The sequence below is a fragment of the Tinamus guttatus genome, unplaced genomic scaffold (genome assembly GCF_059628265.1).
Source record: "Tinamus guttatus ecotype Peru unplaced genomic scaffold, ASM5962826v1 Tinamus_guttatus_pri_ptg000652l, whole genome shotgun sequence".
Taxonomy (NCBI): Eukaryota; Metazoa; Chordata; class Aves; order Tinamiformes; family Tinamidae; genus Tinamus; species Tinamus guttatus.
Window position 1 is genome coordinate 1,797,541 of NW_028289186.1, and position 27,424 is coordinate 1,824,964.

General features: G+C 49.2%; 1 protein-coding gene across 1 annotated transcript; it reads left to right on the forward strand.

Moving 5' to 3' along the window:
• The first annotated feature begins 135 nt into the window (after positions 1-135).
• NOC2L (NOC2 like nucleolar associated transcriptional repressor) lies at positions 136-27,268 on the forward strand. Its single transcript, XM_088536099.1, has 18 exons — positions 136-155; positions 305-494; positions 1,040-1,147; positions 1,466-1,586; positions 2,156-2,246; positions 3,059-3,137; positions 3,723-3,833; positions 5,091-5,204; positions 5,552-5,740; positions 6,832-6,971; positions 10,885-10,996; positions 13,965-14,078; positions 14,262-14,363; positions 18,523-18,666; positions 20,893-21,006; positions 23,612-23,747; positions 26,344-26,508; positions 27,144-27,268. Exons 1-18 carry the CDS (start codon positions 136-138, stop codon positions 27,266-27,268), a joined length of 2,175 nt encoding a protein of 724 aa, XP_088392225.1.
• The last annotated feature ends 156 nt before the right edge of the window (positions 27,269-27,424 follow it).

Consider the following 27,424-nt stretch of genomic DNA (forward strand, 5'->3'; position numbering starts at 1 on the left):
GGCGGGCGCGCGGCTGCCGCCCGCCCCCTCAGCGCCGCCCGCGGCGACGGGACCCCCCCCCGCCCCGGCCCCGCCGCGCCCGCCCTGCGAGCCGCGGGGGCTGCTGGGAGCAGCGCGCGTGCGCGACGCGGCAACATGGCGGCCGCCGGCGTGAGGTGAGGGGCGCGCGGGGGCAACGAGGCCCGTCGGGGCCTCCCGAGGGGACGAACCGGGGGCTCCCCGGGTTGTGGAGGCGGCCGGCGGGACCCCCGTGGGCCTCCCCCGCTGCGGGCGGGAGCTACTGTGCCCCGAGCAGGCGTTAATCCTTATTCCGCAGGAAAAAGGGGAAGGCGTCGGAGCACAAGGACCAGCTGTCGCGGCTGAAGCAGAGGGATCCCGAGTTTTATAAGTTTTTGGAAGAGAATGACCGCACGCTGCTGAATTTTGATGCTTCGGACAGCTCTGAGGAGGAGGAGGAGGATGAGGGGGTGCACGTGCCGCCCGACACGCTGGAGGTACCGGCCGTTTAATCAGAGCCACGTGAAATGTCTCAGCTGTGCCAAAACTCGGTGTATTTGGGCCTATAGTGGCTCAAATGAGCTGCAGCTGTGCAGGTAATCCCGAAGCCAGCTGTGGATCCGAATGGAGCACGTTCAAGACCAAAAGAGAAGCCTTGGAGTGTTATTTTTTCCTGATGGCTTCTTCTTTCCCAATTAGAAGGCCTTTTGGTCCAAGGGATGTGCTTTCTCCTTAACGTTTTGGCTGTTGCACATTGTATTTATGGAGCAAAACTGCAGGACTAGTGTAGGGTTTTTTTGCTTTTTAGTGTGTGTAAAATCCACATTTTATGCATTTTTTTTTTTTTTTTTTTTTTTTTTTTTTTTTTTTTTTTTTTTGCTGTGACTTCCACAAATTGTTGCTGCTTTGTGGCGTCGAGAACAGCCTGAATAGAACTAACTGCTGGCTGCCTTTCTCGCAACCTGCAAGTACTGGCAGTTGCTATTCAGCGTAATAAATGGGTCTAAAAAAGAACTTTTCTCACTCTTGATAACTTCTGTAGGAAGCGAGCGATGAAGAAGAGGAAGAACGGGAGACGGTCAAAAAGAAGAAAGTTGATTTCATCCCTGTGAGCTTGAAAATGGTTGAAAATTGGAAAAAAGCTGCAGAGGTAAGCACAAAGATGGAATACAAGGCACTTGCTTGTTTTCTCTTAAGACACTGCTCAAAATCCATCATGACCTTTAAAAGAACAACTTTTGGTTTATCCATTAAAAATGAAGAAGGTGATGACAAAGTTATTTTCAAAGAAATCTTGTTGTTTCAGTGTGACTTGTGTGCAGTTTTTGTTTGGGCCGCATGTGGAATACGTGAAGTTATTTTGCAATCAAAGTACGTTTCAGTGCTCCTGTCCCAGTTAAGTGCTTTGGAGTTCTAGAGTATTGCTTGCTTTTTCCTTTACAATAATCTTTTTTTTTTCTTTCCCCAGAAGCGATTAACACCAAAACTTTTCCATGAAATCACTCAAGCCTTTAAAGCAGCTGTAGCAACCACTAAAGGTGACCATGGTGGGGCTGATCCCAGCAAATTCCAAGTTTCCGATGCTGCAGGTGATTTTACCATATTTTTCTGCAAGAAGGGAAGTCACTTGCTGGGGAAGGTTGTTTTATTGGAAAACAATAAGGATAAGTGCTGGCAGGAGTTGGCTTCCCCTTTTACAGGCTTCATTTAACACGTGTCCTTCTTAATCCTTCCTTGTCCAAAACAGGCCTCATTTGATTTTGTTTTCTGTGAAATTTCTTTGTTTAATGCAAGGTACTGCAAGGAGCTTGCTTGTCCATTGCTGTAACTGTTAAAAAAAAAAAAAAAAAAAAAGGCATGTTTTTTGTGGGGAGTGATGGTGGTAATAATCATGGCTTCTGTCCTGGCTCGTGCTGTTTGTAAGAGAGCAGAGAGATTACTCCTGTTCCAGAAAACTCGGCTGGGATCCTCTCATTCAGATAAGAATTGCAGGGTAAGATAAGGAAGCTTTTGGGAACTCCCTTGTTCTGCTGTGGGAGTTGCTGGCTTTGGTTCCTCAGGGAGATTTTCCAGATTAGGTGAGAAATCAGGAATAAATGGAAAACAGCTTGCAAGTGCTTTATTAATTAATTTCGTATGTATATATTTTTTAAATCAGTGTTCAATGCCTTGGTGTCATTCTGCATCCGGGACCTATTCAGCTGCCTACAGAAACTTCTTCTTTTGAAAACTCCAAAAAGCAAACTAAAGTAAGTCTGAGGGCACCTGAGAACAGCAGGTGAGAGTGCACTGTTTGGGCTTGTTCAGACTTCATAGAATCACAGAATGCTGAAGGCTGGAAGGGACCTCTCGAGGTCATCTAGTCCAACCCCCTGCACACGCAGGGTCACCTAGAGCACGTGGCACAGGACTGCGTCCAAGCGGGTTTGAAGATCTCCAGAGAAGGAGACTCCACAACCTCTCTGGGCAGCCTGTTCCAGTGCTCTGGCACCCTCAGTGTTAAGAAATGTTTCCTTAAGTCCATGTGGAACTTTTGGTGCTTCAGTTTGTGGCCATTTCCTCTAGTTCTGTCAGTGGCCACCAGTGAAAAGAGGCCGGCCCCATCCTCCTCACTGCCTCCCTTGAGGTACTTCTAGACACTGCTCAGGTCCCCTCTCAGCCTTCTCTTCTCCAGCTGAACAGGCCCAGCTCCCTCAGCCTCTCCTCATAGGGCAGATGTTCCAGGCCCCTGATCATCCTTGTGGCCCTGCGCTGGACTCTCTCCAGCAGCTCCACATCCCTGTTGTCCTGTGGGGCCCAGAACTGGACACAATACTCCAGATGTGCTCTTGAAACCTGTCTGTGAAAGTGGAAAAAAAGAGTCAATCTTTCAGAAATTCTTCTAGCTCTAGGGTAATCTTTGTGGCAGTTATTGCTAATTTCCCTGTTGCAGATAAAGGGAAAATTGAACTAAACTCTGGGTTCCCGTCTGGTGGTGAGCTCCCTGGCCGTGGCAAGGAAGTGAGCTCACTGTTCTTTCTGCTGCTGAAGAAAGCTTTTATTTATTTATTTTAATTTTTAGAATGGTCCTCCCTTCTACCAGCCCACTTTGGAGCAAGCTGCGACTGGATATAAAGGCCTACCTGAGCTGTACCATCCAAGTAAGCAACTTTCACCCTGTGCATCACTGGGCTTTTGTTTAAGATATGGTGGGTTTTTGTATCTGCCAACACCATGCCTAAAAGTAGAGCCCGACCATCAAGAAGGCAGTTGAGCTAGGTAATGATGTTTGTAGCCTCAGGTGATCTTGAAGAAGCGGTTACTCAAGTTTTAGGGTGACTTCTTGGCCGCTATGAAGCTGGTGACTTCAGGTCTTGCTGCTGTGCCTTTTTGTGTAGCTGAGGCTGCATCTTTCTACTGTTCTTATTAAGTTTTTGTGCCTTGGGTATCTGAATTTGCAAATTTGCAGTTTTTATACCCAAGCCAGCTTTCACAGTATGAACTTGGATGCCAATAGCCGTACCAGTCCAGAAGCCTGAGCTTGCATTTGTAAAGATATATTTTGGGAGGAAGTTATTTACCCTGCTGTGGGCATGCTCCGTCCCTGATACTGAGGGAGACTTGTTTGGGCTTGCTTATGGGGAGAGGAGCCCTTCCAGGCTTTTGGTACCACGGAAATCCTTGAAAATAGCAAAGGTGATGGGGGTTACAGACTGACTGGTGTTGTGTTTTGCTTTTCCCTGTAGCTCCTGTCCTGTTTAACAGAAGCCTCTGTTGGAGCAGCAGTCCTTCAGCACGTTAACTCCACAGTTCCCTACTATTTGTCCTTTCCAAAGCAGTGCCGTGTACTTCTCAAGGTAAGGTGACCCATTGTGGTGTGTCACTTAGATCTGAGATATTTTCTCTACCTTTTCACATTAATCTCTCATGGTATTTGGACTAGATAGCGTGACAATTCAGTGTCTTGAATTCCTATTCCCTTGCTTTTTGTTTGGTCCCAGAAAGACCTTCTGGGTGCCATGTGGCCCTTCCTCAGTGACATGAGGGGAATGGGCACGTGGCTCTGCATGTCGGTGCTGCTAGTCCCTCTGCAAAGTGACGTGGAAGTGTTCTGGGGAAGCTCTCTCTTTGCTCATCCCAGATGGAGAAATTGTGCCTGTATGCTGAGCCTGGGTATACATCTGTGATAATATTTCACTCTTGGGAGCTGGGGGTGGAATATTTGCAGCAATTTAGCTACAACTGTTGAGGTCTTAAGAACAGCAAAGGAGAGAGGCGTGGAGGAGCAGGAGGAGGCAACAGGATGATGTTTAAATAGAGGGCAGCAACACAACACTTGGATTAATTTGGGAATCCTTTGACACTAATGATGCCTTGTATCTAAAGGTCTTTGCTAAATGCTGCAGTAGGGAAGGTATGGCTAACCCTGTGGTGTAGCCAGAATCTTTTAGGTTCTCTAGAGCTCATTAGTGAAGATAGCAAATCAGAACCAATTAGCTTAGGTGCCAAGGAAAATAAATAAATCCAGAAAACAAACCCTGATCTCCCCTGGCCAGAATGAAGCGCATCTTTAGTAGCTTTGTTAGAGAACCTGGAGTGTGGTGTTCACGTTCAGAATTGCAGTGTGACTCCTTGTGGGCAATTACTTAAACTCAAGTTGGTCGTGCCTTAGATATTGCTTATATCCTGTGCAGTTAGTGGGAGACACACGGACAACATCCCTGGGATTAAAGGATGTGCTGTCCCAAGGTTTTATTTAGTGCATAGTCTTCTAGGAGTTGACGAAGAATCTTTGCAAAGCCTAGGAGACTGGAGCAGATGCCAAGGCTCACATTTATAGTCAAAAGCTTAAACCTGGATTTGGGATGTGTGTGTCTTCCGAGAGGTGCTAGCTTTGGATATTTTTCTCTGTACTCATCGTGGGAACACTGGCCTTAACCTTTTGTGTGGTCTCCCAGCTAGTGTATGAGTTTCTCTTGTGATGTATTGTGTGACAATAATTGTCCATTCTTGTCACCTTCCCCTTCCTCTGTGTTTTTGTGTCAAAGTCTCCATTTATGAGGAAAGACTCTTTGTCTCTTCACTTATCTGCATCTTTTTCTTTTCCTGTCCAGCAAACAATTCATCTGTGGAGCACAGGTGAGGAGACAGTCAGAGTATTGGCCTTCCTGGTGCTGAACAAGATCTGCCGCCACAAGAAAGAGATGTACCTAAGTCCTTTGCTCAAGGTGAGCCCGGTACTTCCTTTTTCCTGAGTTCTTCTTTCCCAGGTGATATGCAAACACCTTGGGGCACAAGATGTAGCCTGCAAAGCAGGGCAGGAACTAGAGGTGATGCTGACTACACGCAGAAAATAATCCAGGGAAGAAACTATGTGAGTCTGAAGAGCGAGATCCTTCGTGTCTTCACGGCTGTTCCTGCTGGAGGGTCTCAATTATTTATCCCTGTACCTTCAAAAGACTTGTATAAGTAACACTCCTTTCACAGTTTTGTAATGCTTGAGGAGAAGTCTGGTGAAAGACTGTTCTAGTTGCAGCTTTTTTATGAGGTTCTATCTTGTCCTTTTTTCCCCCAGCAAATGTACATTGCCTTTGTGAAGAACTCCAGATTCACGTCCCCCAACGTCCTGCCCATGATCAACTTCATGCAGCGCACGCTGACGGAGCTGTATGCCCTGGATACACACACCTCCTACCAGCACGCCTTCATCTACATCCGTCAGCTTGCCATTCACCTGCGCAGTGCCATGACCATAAAGAAGAAGGTAGGAGCCCAGCAGGGTGTAAGAAGTGCCCTTTTGTGGGAAATATGTGGAAAAGGGAAAATTACAGCTGTGGCAGGCTTCCCATGATGACTACAGAGTTGGTCTTCATGATGCCTGTGATGTGCAATTCCCCTGGTGCCTCTGCCCCATCTTCTCAGTAGCTGATTTTCCTGTCTGTGCTGTTCAGAGGGTTTCATTGCACAAAGCAGCCTGGACCCTTTTGGGAGCTGCCCTGCTTTGTGCCACCTCCACTCCGACCTGCCAAATCTGAGTGAGATTGCTAATCCTGGCTTTATTCGTGTTTACCAAACAGACCCCTACAGATTAATGGTCTGGCTGCTTCCAAACATTGCAAGACTGGTGACCAGCTAAATCTCCTGGTTCTTCAGACACAGGGATAAACCAAGTCTGGGCTGCATATTCCTTAATTGGATCGTGCTGGCTTCTTGCACCTTCAGCCCTGGCCCAGACAAGATGTAAATCTCCTTGATTTCACAGCTGGGGAGGGATGTGGGGACTTTAAATGTCATTAGCAGGACCAAAATGCACAAATCCCAGCAACAAGCCAATTTAAACTGAGCAGTAGGTGGCTGTGGAAGGTGGCTTACAAGAGCAGTCTGTTTTTCTCTTGTGCAAGGGAAGGTGAGGACAGACCTCAATACATCTCACAGATAGTGACTTTCCAAAGGGTCTTGTCCAGCAACAGTCTCATTCCCTACCAGAAGACTTGCACAAACAAGTTAGTTGCAAGTTAGAACAACCCAAGTTTGCAGGAAAATCATCTAGATTTTTCCTTCTGTGTTCAGTCTGTGCTGTAGCTTTACATACTCTTTTTCTTTTTTCGTTTTTCCCCTCACTCTTTGGTGTGTGTATAAGGCAGACTGCAAGGCTTTTGTAGAGGTGCCTTCCAGCCTTGCTACCTGTGGGAGACCAGGGGTAGCTAGAATATTAGCTATCCCTCTCTGAACGTTAAATCCCGTCCCCTTGGAGGACAAGGGATAAAATTGGAGTCTGGTAGGAAAAAAAACAAAGTGAACTGCTCCCAGGCCTGATTTTCAAGTTTGCCTTTGTTTCCCTCCCTCTTTCCACAGGAGAATTTCCAGTCTGTTTATAACTGGCAATATATTCACTGCCTCTATTTCTGGTGTCGAGTTCTCAGCACAATCTATCCCAGCGAAGTCATGGAGCCCCTGATTTATCCTTTGACTCAGGTCATCATTGGCTGTATAAAGTAAGTAGGAATTTTGTTTCTGTCTTGACAATGCCTCCTTGCCTCTCCTGAGAGATTGATATGGCAGAATTGTTTCAGTAGCTGAGATCATGGGCTGAAGAGCTGTGTCTCCAGGAACACACACCACAGGAATCTGTTCCGGTGGTTAAAATGGGAACCCATCCTGTTAGTGTGTTGGGAGATAAACCTTTAATACCTTGCAGTAATTGTGTAGGGTACAGGGTTGTGCAAGGTGGGAAAAAAAGTACCAATTTGCCTTAGGACTTCCCAAGAGATAGGAGTAAAGAGCAGAATCAAGTTCTCCAGCTCTGAAAAAATAGTTAGATGCTTATTTCTGTGCGTGTGTCTGTGCATACATGTGTATTTCTTAGAAGCTGGAGGACTGGGGATACATCTGTTCTTTTTAGGATGCTTCTGCCGAGGATTTCTTGCTTGCTTTCCACTAGTTTGTGTGTTCGTATATGAAACTTCCGTGCTTTGAAACTGCCGTTTCTAATGGGCATAAAGGGAATTTCTGAATCTCCGGTGATCTCTGAAATCCTGTTAGCTTTGTAACTAGATTCTCAGCTTTAAAACACCACCCGCCTGCTCTTAGGCTCCAAATGGTGAGGAAGATAAGCAGGTTTAAATGATCATCAGAGTGTGTGTATATCCCTTTCCCCAACCCCCCTCTGCACAGGCTGCTTCCTGCTGCTGTTGCAGAGCTTTAATTGTCCTGCAGACAAGTCTAGGCAGTTTTCCACCTGTCTAGGCAGATAAATCAGCTAACTGGGGCCAAGGAAAGGTGAATTGGGTGAGGCTCAGCAGCAGCAAGTGGAATTTGTTGGAATTTGTTAGCATCTGTGTACAGGGATGCTGGGCATGAAGTACATGGACCAGCTGACAAAACTTTAAAGGTTTGTGAGCCCAGCAGAATGGGCTTCAGGGTGGCGAAAAATAGAAATAGATGCCCAGGCTGGCTTCTGCGCTAAGAAAAAAAGCAATGAAAAGGGAGTAGGTAGATGAATAGACTGGGGACAGGAAGGGGCCCGAAAAGATGAAGTACCCAGCTACGTCTCACTCCTCACAGCCTTTTATGTGGCTGAGGCCTCTCCTTGCGCATAGAGGATCTTCTGAGGCTCTCTTAGAAATGGAACTACAGAGAAATTTAAGAGGCTTTGGAGTCTGCAGATCCTGTGTGATTGAATCATGATTTCTTCTCTGGTAAGAAGGGCCATGGTCTTGCAGGGCTTTCAGTGAAGCATCAGGCGTTTCCTTCCCTTCCACTCTGCTGGGTGATAAGTAAATGTTTATAGGATTCACATAAGAATTTAGGTTATTTATACTGCACTGTAGGCTGCCCGTAGGCATCTTCAGCTTACATTGCTCCCTCAGTTCACAACTGAACACAGCTGCTGATTTCTATGTGTGTGGCATTGGGATCCCTGAAGGGGCAAGAGGGATGAATTGGCAAAACCAAGTTGCAGTGGGTGCTCCCCATCCCAAATACAATTCAGAAGGAGGACTGTCCTCCTCCAAGTGTCCCTTGCACCAGAAGGTGTCGCTTTGCTCCCAGCAAAGGGGCTGCCAGCGCCGTGTGTGTCGCTGTGCAAGGGGGGATGTGCTCCCAGTGCCACCCTGGCTTGTCACAGGAGGGGACTGGGGAGAAATTAGCATCCGTTCCAGGCTTTTTGCTCCAGGCAGGGACAAAGGCGGAATTCGAAATGGGTTTAAACAAGATAACTAATAGGCAGAGGGTTGTCTGCGAAAATCAAAATTATCTTGCTAGTTTTCTGGCTCTCCCTTGTTGCTCTCCAGCATGCAAGATGTATTGAAATTGGATTATTTTAAATAACACATTTCAGCAATGGTCCCCGTGTTTCCACAAGTTGCACGTGCTTAAGATGTGGTTTGGGGGCTGCTAACCAGGGTATTGCTGGAACTGATGGTTTCTCAGGGTTCCTTTCTAGCCCAATTAACTCTGTGTTTTTGTGATCCTGGGCCACTGTGGGGCCTCACTTCCAAATTTGCTAATGGAATTGCTTTGTGAAAAGCAAAATAGCTGAAGGAGTGCAATTGGCTTGACCATGGGGACAGCACTGTAGAAATTGCAGAGTTCAGAAGGAGATGAAATCCCCTTTCTTTGCCTTGTGCTTTTCTGGGTCTCCATAGTGCATAAGTGCCTCAATTTGATCCATCTGCTGGTGCCTGAGTTCATGTTTCTGTGCACAGCAGCTCTGCAGAGGCTTCTGCTCCATGTTATCCCTCTCTCCCCATCACCATGGAAAGTGTTTTTCTGACCTTGTCTGGGTGATTTTTTTCTACCTTGCTCCCAGTTCAAGCTATAAACAAAGTCCCTGCCTGGCTTATGGTTAAAAGAGGATTTGTGATGCCCCTTAGGTGTTAGTCCCTGGCCTCCCAGCAGGTCCAATCCCCTCCTAGGGATGCAAGGAAGGTCCTCATGGTCCTGAGCAGATCCCCTTGACTGCTGTGTTTTGGTGGGGCAGAGACTGATGTTAATAAATAAATAAAATGAAACACTTTTTGTCTTCTCTCCAGCTGAAGGAAGGCTCTGGTTAGCCAGGAGCAGAACAGAAGGAGCTGCAGCTAGTAAAAATAATCCTTGAAAAGCCTTCAGGCTGTTCTCTGCACCGTAGCATATGCCCTGGCTGCACGAGAGAAGTAGGGCAGCCGTGCTCTGACGGACACAAGTTGTAAGACGTTAGGGAACGCTCTCCTTGGAGATGAAAAGCCCAAGCTGTAAATCCGGGTGAGGCAGTTGGAGCCTCCTGGCTAGGCCCTGGAGTGACTAGGCAGCCTGCCCTCCCTTGGCTCTGTTTTGTATTCCTTGTGCATCCCAGACATCGGGAAGTTTAGCAGATTGTTGCATCGCGGAGCACTCTAAAATTAATGGTCTTGGTTTACAGTAAATCTATACATTTAACGGGTTTATCCCTTGATCAATTAATTCCTGAGGATGGCTTTCGTCATTTCCAGTGGTGCCAGATCAAGGGTGCAAAGTAGATTTATTTCTGTAATGGATCCAGTGATAATTATTTCGCTATTTGGTGGAGGGGGGAAAGATTGGGGTGATTTATGATGCTTGGTCTGGCACTTTTTCCTCTCCTGGGTTGCTCAGCAAGCTCTTTTTCCCTTAGGAGAGGGAGTTTGCTTATCAGACTTGAGGCTGTTCTCTGGGAATTGCATTTTTGAAATCCACCCTTGTTAATGTTGGAAGCATCAATGCTTTCCAATACAGAGCATTCTTGGTGAGAAGTGCAAATGTACACATCACTCCTGAAGGAGGCAGTGCTATTTCTCTGTATCATTTAGCAGCATTCTCTGTTATCCCCAAATGTTATTATTTATTGCTGGTTCCTGCCTCTCTTCCTCACATACCTGCCTCTGTTGGGATCCGAAAGTGTCCAGCAGCACAAAACAGAAACAATAATGTGCTTAATTCCCAAGTCTCTCATTTTGGGGCACTGCTCCCTCCACTCTCCCACCCTTGATGCTTTGATTTCATTACCTTGGGTAGCTGAGTGTACACTTCCCCTGAATGCTACTTGCCCACAGAGCTTGCAGATACTCCAGTCAAACTGTATCTAGATTAGATACAGGCTCTTTCCCATCAATTCACTTGGAAGATAAGGATGTAAGAGGAGCAATTAGAGACCAAAGCCAGAGGAGACTGCAGCAGTCTGTCCAACTAACTGCAGAAGCTGAGAAACTCATGTTAAAGTCTTACACCTTTAACATGTGCAAATTGTTTCCCACTATGGGATATTTTGAGCAGCTCGTACGGTCTGCTGTGCTATGCTAAAGCTGCCTGTGTTTTCTAAAGAGGACAAGAAGACACTGAAGTGTCTTAGAGGGCTATAGAACCGGTTTTCATCAGCTTTGTCTAATCTCCTTTCCTGTGTTTCCTCCCCAGGCTGGTCCCCACGACTCGTTTCTACCCGCTGCGCATGCACTGTGTCCGGGCGCTCACGCTGCTCTCTGAAAGCACCCAGACCTTCATCCCGGTCTTGCCCTTCATCCTGGAGGTGGGTCAGTGCCCAGCGAGGTAGCAAGAGCTGCTCCCTGGGGCCACGAGCTGCCAAGGTTGCCTGCTTTGCTCAGCTCTCTTAAAATCCCCAGCAAACACCATCAGGCAGGACATACTGTGGGGTTAGTAAATAGGATTAACTTTTACTGGCCTGGGAATTAAGAGTATCTGAGAGAGCTGGATGCAAAAAAAAAAAAAAAAAAAGGTATCTTGAGTCAGAGTTCTAGAAAAGCCTAAGTGAAGGTGAAGGTTTTGTTGGGAAGAAGACAACCAAGAAGACAACCTTCATTCCAAGACGATGCAACTCTTGAGAATGAATGTGTTTCCATCCTGAAATAGTCAGGGTTATTTTTCTGCGATGTAAATCTACAGTGGATCAGCACAAGGCTGGAGGTTAGGAGGGGAGGAGTGAAGGAGACTGCTGTATTAAATGGTCTGAGCCAGCCAGGCTCGTTCCTAATTGGGTTCTGTTGAAGCAAAGGCTTTTGTGGTTTTATGTTGTTGTAAACGTCCTTTGCTAACCACATCCTCCGAGTCTGTGGAAGCCAGGGATGTTTATAAATCTCCTCCTGCCTGTCCCCTGCCTGCTGCTGCTCCCTGGCTCGTGTGCCTCTGCCTGCTTCCTTCCTCTTGCTCATTCCTACTTGAAATTCTGCCAAGCAGATTCGGTGATGGAAACATCTCCTTTACATTTTGTGAGATAATGGGACTTGGAGGTTTTTATGCTTTTTTAATGCTCTCAGACATGAAACCTTTTCCTTCCAGAGCCTTCCCCCCAATTTCCCGTTCTGACCCTTGACACTTTGACTGCTGTTCTATTTGCATATTCCTTCCCATTAACAATTATATCGCTTCAACTTCTATAACCCAGGGTGACCGAGATGCAGGGAGGTCAAAGGAAGGAGAATCCTGATAAAATACCTCTCAAATAGGAGGAGAGGCCTTGGGAAAGAGAGCAAAGCAGGAAAGTTTTTGTTTATGTATTGTTCTTCCCCTTGAAGGGCCTATTAATTTGTTGATTTTCTATTTTTTCTCAGTGCTTCATTTATTTTGTGACTGGCACTATTTTCTCTATGGGAGACCTGGTGGCTCCCCTGCTGGAAGGCGAGTGTGGTTGAGCAAGTTGGAAATCTCCCTCTGGGCACGCTTGGTATGCCCATGTAAAATTAATTTCTGCAGAGTCTGAGGAGGAAGGTTAACCTTGACATGTTTAGAAAGGAATCAGTTTTTTTGCTGTGTTGTTTAAATGATTTTAGTCTCTCTGAAGGAAGCTGCGTATCCAAAACGGGAGTTGCCAGGGGTCTGGAATTTACTTCTGCCTTCCCAGGCTGCCACAGGCTCCCTCCATGTCACCCTCTCTATTAGTTTATTCCTCCTTCTCAGGACTGGGCTGGGAAAGGTGTTTTTCTCCCCCTTCACATTTTCCAAGAGCCCCCCTAGCACCTCCTGGGAGGGAGGTTTTAAGCCCTCTGGCTGCATCTCCCTGCTCGCCTAGTGTTGTGTTAGGATCCCGCAGAGCCTGACACCGTTTCCTTTAATGCATCCGACCTTGGGGGATCAATACTGCTTTTTTGGCCAAAGAAATAAGTGTGCATAACGAGGTTTATAGCCTCAATTCCCTAGGCGAGCCAGGGCTCTTTGCTTTCGCAAGGCACCAAGCTTGTCCCTCCCTTCCAGACAACCTGGGCCGAGGAATAAAATACAAAAAAATCAATAGTCGTCTCTGTGCTTTTCTGGCCTGGGGGCATCCGTGTGACCCAAACGACCTTCTTTGCCCCCACTAATCACCAGGCAATCAGTCTGCTGCATTCCCCTGTTGTTGGGCTCCTTGGGCTCTGCTGCTGAGTGCTTTGGTGCTTCACAGAGCGAAGGGAAAATGTTTCCTGTGCGGGATTGAGCTGCAAAAAAAAGGTTGGGGGTTCTAGAACTGAGTGTGGTTGAGGTGAGGGGGAAATTCTAGATGCTGCCTTTCCGGGAAGTGAATAAGGGAAGTTCTTGTTGAATCACACCATCCTTCGCCCAGTAAAGCTGGGAAACTCCTCATGAAAAGAAGGGGTAGGGGAAGGATGTCCAAAGCCTTTGGCCTTGCTTGCAACATGGAACCTTTGAAGGCAGTGACGGCACTTCTTTATTAAGACCAACCTTGGGATGTCACCCTGGAGTCGTCCACGCAGCTATGTCCAAGCTTCCTTTTTCCCCACTTCCCTTATGTAGTGCATAAGTGTTGTACCTTCCCTTTCAGAAGTACTGCTCCTCCCCGCTGTAAATTGTTAAACAAGCCCTAGAAAAACCCCAAAGCAGAACTTTGGCATTTACGCACCAGAACGTTGGGTATCCACCTGCAAAAGGGGCAGTTTCTCCCGTGCCCCTTGCTGTAAAATTCAGTGTGTCCACAGAAAATAAAATGTCCTTATTCAAAAGGTGTAACTGATACAAGGGGCTCCAGGGGGAAAATGTGTTTGAACAGAAGCCTTGTTTGGCAAGGGGTGTTTGTGAAAAGGGCTTAATGGTCCCTCTCCTGCCTGGGAGAATTCGGGCAATTCTTCCATTGACAGCAAAAGGATAATGGATTTGTTTTAAGGAACACTTGATCTTGCCATGGAAAAGCAACTCATCTTAAGGGACAGCTCCAAAATACACTCAAGCTTTTAGTACCATCTTTCTGACAATTAGAAGTGTGGATCTGCTGAGGAATAGATTTCCAGTTTCTTGCACTGTTTTTTTCATTTTGCCTCACTTCTATAGCATCTGTTTTTCTCAGATCTCTTCAGGGGTGCTTTTTATTTCCTCTTTAACTGTCCCTTGATAGGGCACTAAGGCTGTGGAATATGATCAGAACAGGCAAGCAGGAATTGGAGTTTCTGGGTTGTCCCCTTAGCTTTGCTACCAAAGGGTAGCTACCTCTCATTGCCATGTGTCCTGTTTTGGGGCGTGATCATCTTTAAACTCAATTTCTTCTGTTGCAGATTTTCCAGCAAGTGGATTTCAACAAGAAGCCAGGACGTATGAGCTCTAAGCCAATAAACTTTGCAGTGATCTTGAAGCTTTCTAATGCCAACCTGCAGGAGAAAGCCTTCCGAGTAAGTGGAATGCTAGTTACCACCAGCACAAACCTTGAGAAGAAAAATTTCTCTATAAACAGCAGAAATTGCCTTAGAGATGATTTTTGTGATTCTGTTCCATAGCATTGGAGACTTATTTCCTAACCTGGGAGGTGAAGGATTTGACTCTCGATATCTCTATTTCTTGTTTTCCCTGCTCAGGATGGGCTCATTGAGCAGCTCTACGACCTGATACTGGAATATGTCCATTGCCAGGCCTGCAGCATTGGCTTCCCAGAGCTAGTTCTCCCCACTGTCATTCAGGTAAGGTGTAGGACAACTCTTGGGCATGCCATGAACGTGGGCAGAGTGAAACAAGGCCACTTAAATTAATGGTGAGCTCTAGGTGGTCCCTCCTAGTGTGAGGGGAGATCTGTCTTTTCCTAATCATGTCTTTTCTTTGCATTTTGGGGTATTCTTGAGGAGAAGCAGAGGGATCACACCTGATGTAGGATGAAGTGCTTGTAGAGTTAGCTACCTTTCGGGAGACAAAGTGGGGCAAAAGGAGACATGCTGGTGACTGGTGCATGTGGATGGGCTCTTGGCAATTTAGAATTGTCCAAATTATTGCACTTTCTCAGGATGTTACCTGTGCTTTTCCTTACCTTGTGGTCTCTCTCTCGTGTCGTGTCCACAAGATGCCAGCCTGCTTCACGCTATCCCATCCACGGGACTGCTTTCCCCAACTCCTTCCACACGAACCAGCAGAGTTCCTCTCTGTCTTTTGTCCTCCCTGCAAGTCCCAGCACTGCCTTTTCCCTCTCTTGGAACTTTTATTCCTTCGTTCCTCCCATTCCTTTCTATTTTTAACTCCTGACTGGCAGGTGCTGCACAATTCTGGCAACGTCTTGCTGCTCTAGCCCGTTCAGCACACTTCCCCCCTGCTTTCCTTGATGCCATTAGCCTGTACATCTCCATACCCTGTTGCCAGGCTGTCTGCGATTGACACGGAGCAGCGACTCGCTTGGAGCCTGCGGGCTGCTCCGGAGGCGAATCCGCTCGTTCCTGGCCCCCGTTGTAGGTTGGCATCTGCCAGGCGCCTGGCTCTGGGCCGGATAAGGGCTCGACGGAGCCTTTTCCCCCCTCAGCCAGCAGCTTTTGGGAGCAGCGACGCTGTCGGAGCTGATGTTCCAGCTGGAAGGAAACGTGCCCTCTGGCACCGAGCTCCCTGCGGCTTCCAAACGCACCCTGGTGCGTTTGGAAGCCGCAGGGAGCTCAGTGCCAGAGGCTGGGAGCAGCCTGTGTTTCTGCAGGGAATTCACACTCTCAGGTTGCTGCTTGGCTGCCACTAACCGCAGCCTCGTGGCGTCTGCCGGGCCAGGGTGCTGAGGTCGGCTTCCCAAAATCACAAAAGGCTTCGGGAAAGCGTGGGGGGAGGAGGCTTTTCCTCTGGAACGGTGCCAGTTAACTATAAAAATCCATCTGCTTCCCCTCCGGATGAGCTCACACCTCTCGGTGCCTCGTCGAAAGGGCTGCGTTCCAGCTGGGTACGTTCCCCGTCGGCTGGTCAGCGGCTTGGGGAGAAGCGGGGCCGAACTGGCTTCAAACTGAACTTTCAAACCCTGCCTGGAAGGCAGGAAGCACCAGGGCAGATCAAAGGAAAGCGGAGGCAGGAGGGGAGGGACACGGATCAAAGGCTTCTGTTCTGCCCAGCCGTCTGGAGCGGCCCCGGGGCTGCCGTTTCCACGGAGCGCGGATCCCAGACGTCGGGATGCTCCGAGGAGCCTTCCCTCCCTCTCCCAACACCCAGCTGGCGTCGCAGAGCAGAGGTGGAAGGTTAAAGGGGAGCATTGAGCGTAGTTAAGGGGGAGCTACTGCTGGATAGAGGCAGGGAATGGCACGATCCAGGAGGTGCCTGTCCTGCCAGTCAGGTCCTGCTGCTGCTCTGAGTTGGATATTCCCTCTGCTTCCTGCGAGTGGAGGATTGGGGTTGATTTAGGATCCCTGGAACACACAAGCCCAGCTGCTTCGGATCATTTATAGCTCCCTGCGTCATTTACAGTAAGAGGAGCTGGGCTTTTGCTGTGGTCTGTGCTGGTCTAAACCGTTGGTGTTTAAGGCTGGCAGCTCAGCAGAATCAATCCCACTAATGGCAGAGCTGCCTCACTAGGAGCAGACACTGGGTCTTAACCACACAAACACACACACTTCTGATTGCCTTTATTCTGGAAAGGTACGGTTGTAACGTTAGGCAGAGTGGAGAAATACACCCCAAAGTCCCTTTCTCCTTCTGTCATCTATCTTCTTTTGGCTTCTTGGTTGTTCCTTGCCTTAACACAGGCCTGAGATCTCATTACTTCCTGTTAATATCCATGACAGATAGCGGCAGGGCTGTGAGAGATTGCAGGGAGGAAGGAGGGGGAAGGAAGAGATGAAGCAGCCGGCGACGAGAGCCAACACGCAGCACCAAACTGCACACATAGAGCCTGAGATTTTTGCAGCATTTCTGGTGACACTTCTGCAATGAAAGAAAAATGATAATGTATGTGGCAGCGGATGAAATGGATCTGGGGCTGCAGCTGTGGGGATCAAGCGAGATAAATTGAATGACAAATGCATCCCTCAGTAGAGAGAAATATGCAGCGTCTATAAAAAATAGATATTTTAGAAAGGGGGGAGGATGGGACAAATTTGACTAGCAGAAGGATAGTTTTGCTGGTGGTTTCTTTATACTTGTCTGCTAGGCTGCTTGCTTTGTGAAAGAGGGCAAAGTTGGTTATCCCTTTTCTTTGGAGTAGGGTGAAATAACGATGGCTGGAGCTATCCTGGGGATAAAGGACACGGAGGAGCCCCTGCTGCTGGGTGATGGGGGCCGTTTTTTGTGTGTGCAGCAGGGCTCACACCCGTGAGGACATCAGTGCCCTGGGGCTGCCTGGTACTGTCCCCTCTTGATTGACACTAACACCCACCCGATTGCAGTGTAAGATGGAGCCAACGTGGAGACCTGCCAGCAAGGAGACATCCTCCTCCTTCCCTGAGTGCTCTCCTCTTAGGTGAAACCTTTAAAGCCATAAGGAGACAAGACACTACAGAATTTGCTGTCTAAAAAGCCATTATCTGCATCTTGATAGCATCAGCAGGTCCCAGTTGAGGTGAAGGCTCCATTGTGGTTAAACATTTCTCTCTTTTGCAGCTTTTTTTCTCTAAAGCAAGTGCAGTGTAGCATATACATGGCTCCAGCGCCGAGCCTGCCGTGCAGAAGTTGGAGAGCTGTCCAGAAAACTGTCTGGAGGCCCTTGAAAGTGTTAGTAGAGACTGAACTAATGTTCAAGCAATGGGTCAACCTGTGCATTCCCAGCTCTCTTTGTCAGCAGGAGTATCTGCTGCTGCCTGAACTTTTGGGTTGGAGCAGGGCAGTGATGCTGGAGGGTCGCTTGCATCGGGAGGGGAGATCTTTTTTCGTGGGGAGAATATCTTTGCTGAGGATAAGGCTGTTGAGATAAAAGGAATAAAAACCCTCGCTCTGTTTGCAATGAAACAACCTGAGTGTGAGAGAGGAGAGAAGGGTTTTTCCTGCTCAGAGACAGGGCAGGGGCCAATTCTTTGTGAGCAGGATGCCCTTTCTGTCAGGTAATAGTAGGGGCTGTGGTTTCGTGGTGGTCTGGCTCTTCCCTGTAGGAGCTCGAGTCTAAAAGGAGGAGTTATCCAGGCACGCACTGTGCGACTTGGAGGACGGTTAATTCGTGGATTTTTGTGTGCTGGGTGTGTGGGTTTGCGCTCCTGAGAAATGAGAGTCGCCCGTTGGGGTTGGGATGGTCAGACATGAAGCAAACTTGACCCCAAATGACTCTGTGCTGCTTCTGTGCTGACCCACAGCAGCCCTAAAACCCCTCAGTTCCAGCCCACAGACTCCCCCATTCTGTGCCAGCCTCGGTCTCTTCTCAATCTCCTCTTCAATCTCTTCAGTGTCAGCAGTTCACCTATTCAGTATCCCCACCTCAAAATGCACCACCCTGCTATAAATTCACCCCACAGACACCTTTCCCACTGTAATCTTGGCTTCCCTGTGCTTTTGGCTGGCTGCCATCCACAGATACCCACTGTTATTCCTGATCTCAGTGTGGGAGCTGAAGCCCTGAAGAACAGATTTTTTTACTGCTTGAATTGCATTGAGATATCCTGCTGGAAAGAAGTGCACTTAAATTGGTTAAAAAAAGCTGTTTTTGAGTAAGGTTGCTGAGCTGGACTGTGTGCAAACACCTGGTCTGTCACTGTCCTTTCAGCACAGGGCGGCAGGACCCCCACAGTTGAATAGGGGACTGTATAGACTGAACATAGTCCAATAGACATTGGACTATATAGAATGAATTGGAGGAAAAAGATGCCCCATGCTGCCTGCCACTGGGGGTGGGTGTTGATTTTTTGCTGGTGGGATCTGTTTATGGAAACTATCACGTTGCTTTCATTCTTTTCCCCCTCCTAGCTCAAATCTTTCCTGAAGGAATGCAAGATTGCCAACTACTGCAAGCCCATGCGGCAGCTCCTGGAGAAACTGCAGGAAAATTCTGCCTACGTCTCCAGCAAGCGTCAAAAAGCCACGTTTGGTGTGGCCAGCAGGGAGGCTGTGGTGAGTCTATGCTTCCATTTGGGCTTCTTGGAAAGACGGTCAGGCCCCAGCTGCTGGGGTTGAGCTTCATGCAAAACAACACATAAATTACACCCTTCTGATGTTTATAACACACACGCCTGTGGGGCTGTGCCATGGACCTGGAGAAGGACAATCCACTCTTGCTGTTTTCTTTGCTTCCTGGTCTGTGATCCACAAATAGTATTTCTTCAGGGGTCAAAATCCTTCCTGTTGGGGCTTGGAAATAATACCAGTTTAGTAATTGCCTGTGAAATGCATGATATGGAAGAGGAATATAATCCTGTGCCAGGATCTTCCAGTTTTGTGAGACATGACGTAGAATTGGACTGTTTTGCTGCAGGAATTGTGCTTCCCACCTCGATGGAAGCTTGCCTAGGATGAGGGAGACAGGCTCTGCTTTGCTGGGATGGCCCTTCAGCTGCTGAAGGGGATCCAGGGATGGTGCAAAGTGCTGTCCAGCCCCCTCCCTCCTGCAGTGGGGTGACAGGACCATGGCTGCTTATTTCTTGTGCCCAGCGAGCAGCTTTTGGGGACAGCAGTCATGTATTTTCCAGCACTCCTCAAAGAGAGGCTGCACGTTTCCAGGAAGGGCCAAAGCACTCGCAAATCCTGCACTTTCCAGAGTGGTTTCAAGTGCCCCTGAAAGTCTGTGTTGAGATTGCCAGGCTGTCCCCAGCGTATGCAGGACATTGGTCCTTCCCATCTGCAAATGCTGCCGGAAAAGGGAAGAGGGGGAGTAAGGGGAGAGAAAGAAAAGAGGCCAAAGGAATTTGCATGTCCCCCTTGCCAGCAGAAGGAATTGAAAGCAAATGCTCGCTGGTGTTCGCATCCATGTGTGTTTGCTGGTTCTCCTGTAGGAAGCAGAGCCCAAATTCCGAGCTAATACTTCCATGCAATACACTGAAATCCACTGAGGAGGGAATGGTTTTAAATGGGGAGAATAGCAGTTGTGGATGTGATTGGTTCTGCAGTCACCGACTAGTGACGGTGTTTTAGAAACGCTGGCCTTTGTCCAAGGGTCTATGTTATATAATTTTAAAGAAGAAATAGCCTGGGGATTGAAGCTAGTGCTGCAGGGAGCGTGGGGAGTGGTGTTGAATGATCCCTCCTTGTGTCCCAGGTGTTGGCTGTGGAGAGGAGCCGAGGAGGGGGAAGGTGCAACTGAAGCTGAATCCAGGAGCAAAATGAGCAGCTCTGACCGCAGGTCCCTTAGCACTAGCCTGGGCCCTGGCTTCACAGGGAAGAGAGGGAAGGAGACGATGGAAAACACTGCCTAATTCCCGTGGGTTTTCCAATCCTCTGCGTTCATCTCCATCTCACGTTTCAGACGAGTGTTTCTGGAGGGCAGTGATCCTTGCTTCATTTGTGCAGGTCCTAGCACCATGGGTTTGATAATATACAGAGAACTTTAGATGATTAAGGTGTGTATGAAGGCATCCACACTCAAAAATCTCATGGAGATTTCTGACTGCAAAGGTGGCATGTTTTTCCATGGGAATGCTTTTTAATGGCCTATTATTATTTTACTGTGGATCCAGCACGCTTTAAAACTAAAAGACCCCTGTTGCACAGCCCAAATAGCCTTCTGACTTCCAAAAGTCGAGGGCTGGGTGCAGACTGACATTATACTTCACAGCCTTTGCTGAGTACTTGCTTATTTATAAAAGGCAGGGATTTTTCCTGTACTATTCTGCTTTCTCTGTCACACTTCTCACACTCTAAACATTCCCCACTCCTTGGCTCACAGGCTATAACAAGGATATTCCCCTGCTCTTGAGGCTCAGCAACCTAGAAGCAGAGCTGATTTGGGCTCTTTTGAGGATTATTTAAGCTGTTGCTGTTTTTTTTTTTTTTTTTTTTTTTTCTGTGAGGATGATTTGGTCCTTTTTCCCCTTCCACCTCCCCAGCTGCCCACACAGAGACGTGTATTTATTCCCAGCCCTGGATTCTGGATGCTCTTTCTGGATCTCTTCTAACATCTATGCTAATCTCTGTTCCTGCTACTTGTTCCCTTCCTCCTTTTTCAGTTTCTACTCATATGTCCTGTCACTTTTCTTGCATTAGATGGACTTTTTACTGGCAAAGCCTCTGGGCACTTGGATAATCCAGACAATAGGTACAGTTCTCCCTAGATTTTGTACTTTGTATTGCACCACTTCTGCTTTGAACACCTTCCTGAAATTTGTATTCCCTCTTTCCACACAGGAGCAGTGGGAGAAGCAGCTCAAAGAGGAGGGGACACCTCTGACCAAGTATTACACTCAGTGGAAGAAGCTAAGGGAGAAGGAGATCCAGCTGGAAATCAGTGGCAAAGAAAGAGTAAGAATGAAAGCACTGACTTGTTACACATTCAACTGTGTCATAGGAGGAAAGGAAAGTGCTGGGTGGCCAAAAGCAGCTCCACCAAGGCCATTCCCCTTTGCACTGGGCTCCAGGATGCAAAAACTGGGAGCTTTCTTAAATTAGGAGCCCCGAGGAAAGCTGTCTGAGTGCTAATGCAATCAAAGTGGCTGAGCTAGGCTGCTGGCCAGGAGCAGGAAATAGATATAATTGGTGTCTCCAGCATATGGTGGGGAACAATTAAAATAATCAATGGGACATTAGGATGGTTGGCTCCGAGCCAAGTCCCAGAGCATGGAAGAAGACATAGGATATCGTAGGATGTGCTCGGCACTGCATACCAGCCAGAGACCTTATTTTTCGCTCTGCAGACCCAGCAGGAGAATGTGGCCTTTGCAGCAACAAAGTTACCCAAGTAGGGCTAAGAATCAGCAAAAAAGGAGGTTTTTGTGAGTGGGACTGATCCTTCCCCAAACTGACCATACTACTGAGAGCTTTTGGTACTGATGCATCAATGGCAAGGAGGGAGATGAACCTTTTGTGTAGACAAGCCCCGTGCCTTGTGTTAAAGGGAGGAGTTAGAGCTCCTTGGGGTAGCAGGGACAACGTGAGGTCAAGAGCTCCCATTCTGGGGGGATTCCTTTAGCCTAGGAGGCTCAGCAGGATTATTATTGAGCCAGGAGTAGGCTTAGGCTTGTCTGCTCCTGGAGGAAGTGGCCTGAAGAGAGAAACTGCAGAGAGGTGGATTTGGGAGGTCGCTTTTTGCAGAACACGTGGCTGCCCGACTTCTCTGCTTGGTGAATGGGGCTGTTGTCTTCCTAGCTTCATGCTGCAGATTTGGGAGCCCAGCAGGACAGCGAGCACTGGGAGGCCCATTAGGGTTGGGAAAATCCATGTCCTATTAGCAGCCATTTCATGGAGAAAATAGTAACAAAAAAAAAACCCTCAGCTGCTCTGAGCTGGAACTCAGACGCTCCTTCCTTTCCTTTGCAGTTGCTGCACAGCTAGGAGGGATTTTTGGTGTCTTTAGTTTAGCTCCTCAACTTGCAGGTGCTGCTGTGGAGCCTGGGGTGGTTGGAGGTGACTCAGGATGATTCAGCTTCCCTTTAAAATAGGCTCAGGTTGGGCTCAAGCAGTGCTGGTGTCACCCAGAACCAGCTGCATTTGGAAATGAGGACTCAGAGTTTTATTTTCATAGTGCCTCCTGCCTAAGACATTCTAAACAACAGTCTCTGCTCCCTGCTCTACCTGTACCCTGGGCAAGTTTTTCCACAGTATTGATGGAAATCTCCCCTCTGTGCCTCCTTGGAAAAGTGAGACTCTTACACCTCTGTGCGCAGGGCATTTTGCTCACATGTATCTCCGTTTTCCATTTTGAAACATACTTAAGTGATAAATTCCGTGGAAATAACCTACTTTCCAGGTGAGTGAGAAGGGAGAAGATCATGTCCCTGGGTCTATTCCCTGGCATGCAAAGGCTGCTGTTTGCAAAGCCTCTTGTGTGCTGCTTTCTTCACATGTTCTTCAGGCAGCGAATGAGCTTGGCAGGTCTCTGCAGGGGCAGAGGGAGGAAAGCCCTTGCGTAGTAGCATAGAGCAGGTAGGAAAATAGTTTAAAATGAGGATCCTACATTTGGGAATCGGTGTTTTGCTCCGCTCTCCCCTTCTCTGGACTCCATCCTCGTGCTGCAGCTTGTGACCCAGCTCCCAGAATCAGTATTGCCCAACTGGGGGACCAGAACTGTGAAAAAGGCTGGGAGAAAGACAGGAAAAGGGCTGGGGGAAGACAGGAGGGCATCGAGGGGTGGTCCTGGTGGCTGGGAGGCAGCAAACGAGTTATTAGTCACGGGGTGAATGTTTCCAAGCAGACTTCTGTGTGCTGCTGCACGAGCGCTTCCCAGGAGGGAGCAGCTGCCGTTCCGGGAGCGCTCGGGATGCCGTTTGCATCCCCAGGATCTTCGCCCTGCTGGCACAAGGCCCTGCAAGTAAATCCTGCCCCTAATCCCCCTCCGGAGAGGTGGAAAGAGCAGCGAGGGGGTGTCGATTGCAGGCGCTTAGTGGCATCGGCGCTGGGTCTGCAGCAGCCAGGCCTGGCCCACGGAGCTCCAGAAGGGCTAATAAATGTACAACATCTATTAGGGTAGATGTGTCTTAAGCATCTTCAGCCCCTTGTTGTTTAACTGTGCTGAAATCTGCAGCCAGATAGAAGGCTGTAGGTGCCACAGATTTTGGCACTGGGGCAGAACTGCTGCTTCGAGGTGGCCAGCACAGTCTGCATGCAGAGATCTAGGACCACCAGCTGGTGCATTTCTTGCATTTTTATCCAGGGCAGTAACAGGTATGTCATTAGCAAAAGTAGTTAAGTGGGTAAAGATCAGTGGTGCTTTGCACATATCATTTACCTTTATAACTGACTCACAGATGTGTCTGTTGGTTCCCTGCTTGGGAAGAGCCAGACACGACCTCTTGGCCATGTGCTGCACATGCAGAGCAAAACTAAGCCCTGTGTTTAAGCTCTACAATGTATGTTTAAAAGCACAAGCTAAGCTTGTACTAACTGCTGGTTGGGGGATTTTTTTTCCTAGCTTGAAGACTTGAACTTCCCAGAAATTAAACGTAAGAGGCACGACGAAAGGAAGGAGGAAGATAAGAAGGAATTCAAGGACCTCTTTGAGCTGGAGACTGACTCTGAAGAGGAAAGTGTTGGATTCCCTGTGAAAGGTATGGGCCTGGGCACACGTTCTCCTCGCTCAGGTTCCTTTATGGGAGATGTAGTCTGGCCATGTTTGGTTCAAAAGTTTTAGTGACTCAGAGGGAGAGCACAGCAAGATGAAGCCTTGTAAAGGGGCAGACAAGCTGGGCCTCTTTCATCCTTCTTTCTCGCCCATTCTGTCCCTGCAGCTTGTTTTAAAGCCCACGCTGGGCTCTTCTCAAAGGTGTCAGCAAAGTAGCTGCAGTTCCTGCTGTAATTCTCCAATAAGCAAGTTCTCCTTGTGCTCTAACTGGGGCATTTTCTGGCCTGACCTTGGAGCACTTTCCTCTCCGTTTCTCCACTGAATGGAGCTGAAGAAATGCAGGTTTTGTTACCCCCTGTAAGGTAGGAAGAGGAATGTGGTTCTACCCGGCATCACGCCAGGATCTTCACAAGTTATTGCAGACACTGGCTATCACTGGGGCTGACTACGAGAATCTTTGCTGCATAAAAAATGTTGTCCCCTCAGTGCACACAGTTCTGATTTATTTATTTTCTCATGCCTGGCATTGCAAGTGTTTTTGATGAGCCAAGACAGTTATGGATCTGTGGAGAAGTGAGTGATACCACTCACTGGCTGTGACCACGAGGGGGCCACAGTAAATTGTGGAACCTGCCTAAAAAAGTTCGTGGTTTGGAGAAAAAGTTAGATAGCCTCTCTGTAATTGAAAGTTCATGAGATATTACAGGTTTTCTAAATCCTGACAGGAAGACTTGTAGGAATGTTGGGTTTTCCTGTTTTTCGGGAGACTTGGTCTGCAGGTGAAGTCCTGGCCTGGCACGCACATTGTGAGGTGTGAGGGTAAATCCTGGGAATTAGCCCAGAAACAGAGGAGCGTTGTCTCCTCGCGGAGCAGCAACGCTCGGCTGCCTCTGCACAACCCGTGTCCTTAGCAGGGTGTTTTCCAGAGGGAGGGGACGGGCCCTGAAGCCGCTGCCATCTCAAGGAGCATCTCGGCCCCAGCTCCATGCGGAGGCTCCGGGTGGAGGCTGTGGAGCAGGGAGGCCGGGAAGGCGCCTCAGGAGCCGCGTGCAGGGAGCTCTGTCCTTATCCCAAGGGGCTGCCAGGTGTTTCCAGCCAGGCAGGGCAGCCAGGGCTCCGCTTTGCTGCGGTTCCCCCTGCTCTTCTCCTGGGTGGCCGAGCGCGGGGCGCTTTGGGAGGCCCTGGGTGTTTATTTTCTTACCTGGGAGGTTTGAGGGCATAACCAGGCCACTTGGATATGGCAAAAGGAGCGTTGGGGATGGTGGAAGGATGGGGGTTCTGGCTGTGGGACTGTCTGTCTCACCCAGGGGACTCCCTTCTCCCAAGACTCTCTCCCTTCTGGTCATTACATTTTGCAGGAGGCTGAGGATGGAAGGGTGATAACAGCCCATGGGCTCCCTTTGTCCAGGGAGCGGCTCTTGCAGGATCTAGCCAAGCTCCTCCATCTTTCCTTACCTTAACAGCAGGTCAGAGGTTCCCAGCAGCCAAAACCCTGATAAACCATTTTGCCTTCACCAGCAGCAGCCTCTTTCCTTGCAGTAGCCAGTAATAAAAAGCAAGGTCTGCAGTAACCTCCCTGGCAGGTCGTAACCCTGACATCAGCATTAGCAGTAGGACAGAGCCGTGGTGGCAAAAAGCCTCCTGCCCAGGTGGATCCTCATTCTTGCTCCTCGGGCCTGGCGGGATCTATTAATGGATGAAGCTCTCCTGAATCCAGCTGTGATTCCAGCATGAGGCCAGCAGCAAGGAGCCTTTCTGTTGCCTGGTGTCGCACGTAGGGAGGTCTCGTTGTTTTTCTTCAGGGTTCAGGCTGTTGGCTGGGTCAATACCAGCACTTTGGGGTATTTTTAGGACTCCCCAGGAGAAGGGGGAGGATAATGCACAGTTCTGAGGCCTGAAGCCAGAACATCAGCACATTTCAGGACCGACCACGGGGGAAAAAGGCAGGGGAGAGTGTGTGGATTTGATCAATCGATCTGTGGCGGAGGGGGAGGCTCATGCATTCCCTCATTTACCAGCTGACAGCTCCTAGGGGAAGGAGCTCCTGGAATTTATTAATGGCTTGGGAAGAGGTGCTGGGGCTGCCTCGTGAGGAGGCAGGTAATGGGGAGCAGGGGGTGGCCGCAGCGCCTCGCTGGGCCGGGTGTAATGAGTGATCTGTCCCTATTAGGTGCCTCTAATGAACTTGAACAGCTTTCCTCACTTATCCCGTGTGTAATCGTGTTACATCCAGTTAATGCTGGGAAGGAGGGGGTTGGACATTGTCATTTGCTACCGGGATAACATGGACCAGTGTCCCGCTGCGGGCAGTGAGCTGGGATAGCGGGAGGAAGAGGAGGGAAGTGTGAGATACCTGGAACGTGCACAAACACCCTACGTTGAGCTGGAGCTTCCAGCTCGGACTGGGATCCTGCTCTGGGTCTGCACCTGGGGAACCTGGCAGGGAAAAACTGCTGCATTTCCCCTCTGTGGGACTCTGCTCCAGAGCACGAGCGTAGGGATGGTGGCACTTGGCTCTTTGCTGCCTGCTGGGATGCTGCTCCTTGTGATACCGTTTACTTAATAAAAACCAATTATTACAGGTAAAGCCAAGGCCAAGAAGGCAGCAGGAGCAAAGGCGAATCCAGCTGACAGCTCTGAGGCCAGCAGCGAGGAGGACTACGGCGAGGACGACGAGGAGGATGAAGAGGGAGAGTATGAGGTTGAGGAGGACGAGGAAGACCTGGAAGGCGACAGTGACTCAGCTGGTGAGTAGTGCCTGGTGCCAAGGCTGCTCTGCAGGCTGCCAGCTCCAGCAGTGTCCAGCAAGGACAGCAGCCACCAGGACCCTCCCCAGCTGCTGTCACAGGGCCCTGCTCGAAGTGCTGCTGCAGCTGGGGACACCGTCCCCTTCTGTGGTCACACAGGGTGCCCAGCCACGTTCAGCTCCATCCTGCCACGTCCCTCTGCCGCCCACAGCACAGAGGGAGGCCGGGCCGGCGAGAGCGTTGGCTCCTCTGCGCTTCTTTTGCCTCCTATTTTTATTTTGCCCCTTGCTTAGGCCTGTGCAGTAGAGGACGAAGCCTCCTGTCGCCTGGGGCAATGCGGGGGTGTCCCGCGAGGGCAGAGTGACAAGCTGAGGCTGCCACCACCCCCTGCAGCAGCCCCGGGGCCTCGTCCCTGCTCCCTCTCCCCTGCAGCCTTCCCTATCCCTCAGTTTTGCCTGGGGCACAACGGTTCCTTCCTTCGCTTCCCGCGCCGCGCGCTCCAGCGCCGCGCGCCCCGCAGCGCTCCCCAGGAGCGGCAGCGGCGCCGAGAAATTAATGAGTGTCTGGGATTAATTAGCACGGAGCTGCCTGCGCCTGCCTCGCTCTCGGGTTTACACCTCTGTCCCCACCCGCAGAGGAGGAGGCCTCACGGGGTCCCCGCGGGCCACAGAAGCCCAGGATGTCACGAGCCGACCTCGAGCAGCTGGCGCAAGGAGCCGAGGACACCGTGGAGGACTTGGCTTTCTCTGATGAAGACTGAGAGCCTTCGCAGCCACCCCGCTAAGCATCCTTTATGGAATGTCAGCCCTTGGGATTCCCTGGTTTTCTGTGCCAGGAGCTGGTTCTGGAGGTGGTGGTAAGAGCTGGGGACACCTGGGGTGGGGGGGGGAACAGCAGCCCAAAGTGCCTCCAAGGA